General features: G+C 57.5%; 1 protein-coding gene across 1 annotated transcript; it reads left to right on the forward strand.

Moving 5' to 3' along the window:
* The first annotated feature begins 1117 nt into the window (after nt 1-1117).
* MRPS23 (mitochondrial ribosomal protein S23) lies at nt 1118-3355 on the forward strand. Its single transcript, XM_066563476.1, has 5 exons — nt 1118-1241; nt 1330-1494; nt 2209-2286; nt 2394-2517; nt 2997-3355. Exons 1-5 carry the CDS (start codon nt 1189-1191, stop codon nt 3132-3134), a joined length of 558 nt encoding a protein of 185 aa, XP_066419573.1. The 5' UTR covers nt 1118-1188; the 3' UTR covers nt 3135-3355.
* The last annotated feature ends 2658 nt before the right edge of the window (nt 3356-6013 follow it).

Below are 6013 nucleotides of genomic sequence, written 5' to 3' on the forward strand. Positions count from 1 at the left end.
TCCCTGGGGCGCAGTGGCAGGGCTAGGGGGCACACGGAGCATCCCCCTGACTTGCAGGGACAGCACAGAACCCCCCTGTCCTGTGCCACCTTTCATTTCCCGGCAGGATCGGAGCTTTCCAGCTCGGGAACCTTCCCTGTGAAAGAAAAGCCTGGAAAAAGTCAGGGCACTCTTGCCTTAAATGTCAAAAGCAGCGAAAGGCTGGAGGCAGCCCGGCTGCCCTGGGGAGCGCAGGGCCTGCCCGGGCAGCTCCCTCTGCAATTGCTGCTTTTCCTGCAGGGACAGGGGCTCTGCTCTCCAGCAGCTCCCTCTGCAATTGCCGCTCTCCTCGGGCTCTGATCCCGGCCGGGGCTGCGGCTGGGGTTCCTGCCGGCCCTCGGTGTGCCGTGGAAGTGTGCTGCCCCCTTCCTTCGGCGGCCTGGGAGCAGGGATGGGATGCGCTTTCCTTCCTTGCCCTCGGTTCCCGAGCTGCACCCAGTGCCCGGGGAAGGGCTGCCTGCAGGGAGGCTGGGGCTGCTGGGGCTGCTGGAGCTGCTGGGGCTGTACACCGAGCTGGAACACACCCTGGGATCCTCTGGGGCCGCTCTGCCTGCTGGGGCTGCCCGGGGCAGGGTGCGGCCATGGGGCAGCCCCGGACAGGGCTGGTGCGCATCCCACTGTCCCTCGATGTGGATCCCATGTCCCCTGTCCTGATCCCACTGTCCCTCGATGTGGATCCCATGTCCCCTGTCCTGATCCCACTGTGGGGCACTGTGGGGGTGTCCGTGAGGGGTGGCACTGTGGGGGTGACACTGTGAGGGTGGCACTGTGGTGGTGGCACTGTCTGTGAGGGACAACAGTGGGACACGGCTGTGGGCCCAGCCATTCTGTGACACCGCACCAGCAAACAACAGGAGGCGAGGCTGCCCCGAGCCCAGGACTGCTGGCGCTGCCCGGGCTGGGGCCGAGGCTGTCGGGGCACACCGGGGCCGGTCGCGTCTGTCGCGACAGCGCCAAACGGATGGGGGCGACCCGGCTCGGCCATCGGCTGGCGCTGCCTGGGCACCTTCCCCCGCCGCCGCTCGGCACTCGGCCGTGTGCCCTGGCGGCCGCTCCGGTTCCGGTTCAGTTCCCACTCCATTTCCGGTTCCGCTTCCGGGTGCGCGGCAGCACCGGGCCGGGCTCCGGGGCCCGTCCGGCGGGGCCGCCATGGCCGCCACGGCCGGGAGCCGCACTCAGAAGATCGGGAGCGTGTTCAGCCGGTGCGGGGGGGGGGGTCAGCCGGGCCGGTTCCCGGTTCTCCGTGGGCGCGGCCCGCTGAGCCCCCCCTGAGCCGCCTGTCGCCCGCAGGGCGCGGAACCTGGTGCGCATCGGGCTGCTGCGGAAGCCGCTGTGGCTGGACGTGTACGCCGCGTTCCCGCCGCTGCGGGAGCCCGTGTACCGCGTGCCGCGGCCGCGCTACGGGAGCGGGGACCCCATCGGAGCCGTGTTCTACCGGGAGGACACCGTGCGGGCGTGGGTGCAGGGGAACCGGGGGCATTGGGGTGAACCGGGGGCGTTTGGGGTAAATCGGGTTTTTTTTTTTTTGTTAATAAATCGGGGCCGTTTGGGGATAAATCAAGGTGGGGGTTTTTAATAATAAATCGGGGTGTTTTTAATAATAAATCGGGGTGGTTTTTGGGATAGATCAGGGTGTTCTTTTTAATAAATCGGGGTGGGGTTTTTTTAATAAATTAGGGTGTTTTTTTAATAAATCAGGGTGGGTTTTTTTTTTAATAAATCAGTATGGTTTTGGGGATAAATGGGGGTGGTTTTGGGGATAAATTTGGGTTGTTTTTTTAATAAATGGGGGTGGTTTTTCTGCCCTGCCCTGCCCTGTGTTTCTAACGGAGGTGGAGGCTCCTCTGGGCTCCAGAGCTGCTCTGACCCCCGGCTGCTGTGATTAACCTGAATTTATAAACACAGTTTAATAAAGAGCTGGAACAAAGCTCTGTGGAATCCCAGACAGGTTTGGGCTGCCAGGGACCCTGAAGGCCACCCAGTGCCACCCCTGCCATGGCAGGGACACCTCCCACTGTCCTTCCAAGCCCATCCAGCCTGGCCTTGGGCACTGCCAGGTGTTCATAAAGGCTCCTGAGAAAAGGAGGAACAATTATGTGCATACTCTGACTCTGCTCTGTTTACTCCTGATTTAGCTGCAAAATCTAAACAATTTCCTTTTCTGAGCAGGAAGTTTTACAAAGTTTATGGCAATGGCCCCAAACCTTTCGACCTGACACAGTTAAACTTCAAATCCACCTGCCAGAGGTAAGATGATAATTAAAACAGAAATGTTCCTGAGGCTGCCCCCTTCTCCCCTTCAGTCAGGGAACCAGAGCATCTCCTGAGTGTAAAACAGCAACTTTGCAATCCAGGTTTATTGAGAAATACAATGAACTGAAGGAAGAGGGGAAAATTGAAGAGGAGAAATTGTTTGAAGAAACAGGAAAAGCTCTTTTAGCCAGTGGGATCCTTTTACAGAGAAGAGGAGTAGACAAAGTGAGTATGAAATACCCACAGAGTTCCCTGGCTGGTGGATTGACAAAACCCCACTCCCAGGCCCTTAGTGCTGAGTTGGTGTGAATGAAACCCTCAGCACAGCAGTCACACATCTGATGGTCTTAAAGGAAACTTTCCTCCTGGCCATGAACAGGTCTGGCCAAGGCTGAGGCACTTGGGGGCCAGAAAAGATGTTTTTCTGGAGATTAAATTGAATAACCATTCAAACAATCCACGGTGTATCTGTATAAAGCATTTGGAATTTTGCAGATTTGCTGTTGTATCTTGAATTTTTCCATGTTTTAGCTGGAGGTCAGCAGCCTCTCTGGGAATGTGGTGACACTGTGTTGTGCCTCCACAACAATCTCAGCGTGAATTAAACTCCTTTTGGACACACAGAGGGCTGCTGCTGCCCTCAGTCACCCTTCAGAGGCTTTTTTCCCCCCATTTCATGGGATCTTTGCTGTCCTTCCCTGCAGGGTGCTGGACCCAGGGATGTTGCCTTGCAGCCCCAGCTCCAGGCAGGGCTGGGGGAGCTGCAGGAGAAGAGGAAGGATGGGCAGGAGCAGCCACCAGAGCTGGCAGGGACACAGAAGGAGAATCCCTGTCCCTCCTGACAGCCCTGTCACTGCCAGCAGCCACTCCAGCCCTCCTTGGGGACATTTCCCTGAGGAACAGGATCCTGGTGCCCTCCATGCTCCCCTCTGTCCAGCTCCACATTGATAAAGTCACAGAAAATCTTTTTTTTTTTTTTTAATGTTCACAACTGTTTTCTGAAGTCAAGTTGGAAAACACCAAGTGTAAAATGGAAAATTAAAATTCTCTTTAAAAACTAGAATTCTGCCTGTTCAGGTGTCTGGTGTGCAGTAGTGAAGATGTTTCCTGCTGGGGGAATGCAGATCCTGTTGGATGTGTTCAGCAGCTGTCTCAAGTGTCATCTTTTTATAGCTGATTGAGGAAAGCTGTTATTTATAGAAGTGCTGTAATGTGCTCTTCCCATCCCATCATTTCCTTAAACTCAGAGCGGGATGAGGGGTGGCACTACCAGAGAATTGGGAGCTTTGCAGTTTTTATGGCTCCTGATGAAAGTGGCCACCTTGGAAGAGTGAAAATGGGATGTTCCAGCTGTTTGCTGAGGGAAAGGTGATGCTGCTTGGGAGCAGTCACTGGAGACCTGGCAGGGGCAAAAATAACAACCAACAAATAACAACCAAAAAAAAATAACAACCAACCTTGCTGGGACTGCAGGGATTCTGCCCGTGCCTGCACATCCAGTGGCTGCCTGATCTCTCATTAAACATTTGGCTTGGGCTCTATGAAAAACAAACAGTTTGGTTTGTGTCCTTTCCTTTGAGATTTTTGTTGTTGTTTTTCTTTCGTTTGTGATTCTTTAACATCCCAGACTGGCACCACCCCACTCATAGGGGGGACTGATGTCCAGCCCCTCCCTCCTTGCCCAGTTTGGTGCTGCTGCTGCTGGGTGGGATGCAGGAGAGCTCGGTGGCAGTGAAAAGCAGGGTGTGAAATGCCCCTGGTTTGGTTTCTGTGCCTTCCTTCACTCCTGGCAGCAATGTGATGGCAGCAGAATTCCTCAGTTATCCTTGGAAGGTCAAACTTCACTCCCAGTTCTGCCCCTGTAGAAGAGCTAAACCCTCTCAGGGTTTGTTACAGAGAGCAAAGATCCCTGTGTTTTAGCACTGATCCATTTCCACATCCAGCAATAACATCGAGTTTAGAGCCCTCCAGAGCCCCTGAACAAGCTGCTGTGCAGACACCTGAGGAGAAAGTTGGAATTGGTTTTATTTTGTGTTGGAAAAAGTCAATCCCCTTGGGTTTGCCCTCGAGGGCAGCTGTGACCTGGGAGAGTAAAGTGGGAGTTTTTCCTCCCCATGAACACCTGGGGAGGTGATGGGGATCAGCTGCAGGTGGTTAATTACCATGGCCACGGTGATGGCCACAGGTGAGGGCGTTTTGGGGTGATCGCCTCGTGCCGAGGAGCCAAACCCCGGCAGGGGAAGGGCAGGAGGAGCGGCCGGGTGTGGGTGAGCTCCGTGCCCTGCCCCAGCGGTTCGTGCTGTGCTGCCCTGCCGAGTTCACCCCGGGCTTCTGAGCCAGGTACGTGGGCAAACGTGCGGGAGAACCTGGAAATCTGTGCGGGACCCCGTGTTTCAGTGGAGGGGAGAGAGGGAGGGAGAGTCGTGCCATGGTGGGAATGTGGGAATTCTCTGCTGGAAGCTGCCAAGGCAGGGCAGGCTGTGGGTGATGGAGAAGCTGAACATTGGAACGTTCAGCGCCGTGGATTTGCCGTGTCTGGTGGGTGCCGGGGATCCCCACGGGGTCAGGGATGTGAGCCGGAGCGTTTGGTGCAATTCGGTCAAACCAGTTAAACCAGCGAGTCTGAACGGGCGCGTTCGCCGGGCTGGAGGGTGATGCCGATGCTCGGGACCTGCTGTAACTGCGGGAATTAAATTAAGAAGTTGTGGGCAGCAGCCGGGGGGCGATTTGTCACTGTGGGGGCGCTTTCCCGGCAGCAGGAGCGGTCGGAGGGCCCCCGCAGCCCCCGGTCCCCCGGCGCTCCCCGCTAGGTGGGAGCCGCGCTCCGCGCTCCCGGCACCGAGCGGCGGCCGCTCCCGAGCCCCGCCGGGCACCGCAGGCGAGGAAATCCGTGCGGGAGTCCCAGCTGCGAGTCCCGGCTGTCACCGGGAAATATCCGAAAAGGGAGCGGGGGATGCACCGGGGGAATCGCAGTGATGGAGAGCGCCGGGTGCGGGATTGGGGCCCCGGGCAGGGCAAAGGCTGCTCCGGGCGCTCCAGGGCTGTGCCCCGTGCCCAGGACAGCTCCTGCGGGCCGGTGATGTCCCCGCAGCCGTCGGAGCGCTCGTTGCTGCCCGGCCATGGCCAGCCCAGCCCGGTGACCTTTCCTGCGCCAATTCCGGAGCGTCCTCCCGCGGGCCGGGGGCGGCTCCTCTCTGCCTGCCGGGCTATTTGCGGTGATAGCGAATGCCGGAGGATCGCTTACACAGAGCCTGACTCCCGAGGCTCCAAAGGCAGCGGGCAGGGACACCTTCCACAGCCAGCCTGAAGGTTCTCCAAGGCCAGGTCCCAAAAACGTCCCAAAAACCCTCTGGCAGCATGCAGGGGTGACTGCAGCGGTCCCCCAGGGATGCTGCAGCATTCCTTACACCGCTGTTTCCCCGGGCAGTGCAGAGGTGTCCTGCTGGAACAAACACCTCCAGTCCCACACATCAGGGCTGCAGAGCCGGGCTCTGAGCTTGGGCTCTGTTTAACCCACAGGCAGCAGCTCCCAGAGCCCTGCTCAGCCCCTGCACGTGTTCCTGGGCTGTGGATTATCTCCTGGTATGTGTTGAGGGCAGGGGAACTAAGGATTTAATAGGATCAGGTCTAATGTCTGGAGCAGCCAAAATAATTCATCAGCTTTGCTGGAAAAACAGGTGATCTGACCTTGCCAATGCCAAGCTTCACCGAGGCAGATAAT

This window comes from Molothrus aeneus, chromosome 20 (assembly GCF_037042795.1).
Source record: "Molothrus aeneus isolate 106 chromosome 20, BPBGC_Maene_1.0, whole genome shotgun sequence".
Classification (NCBI taxonomy): Eukaryota; Metazoa; Chordata; class Aves; order Passeriformes; family Icteridae; genus Molothrus; species Molothrus aeneus.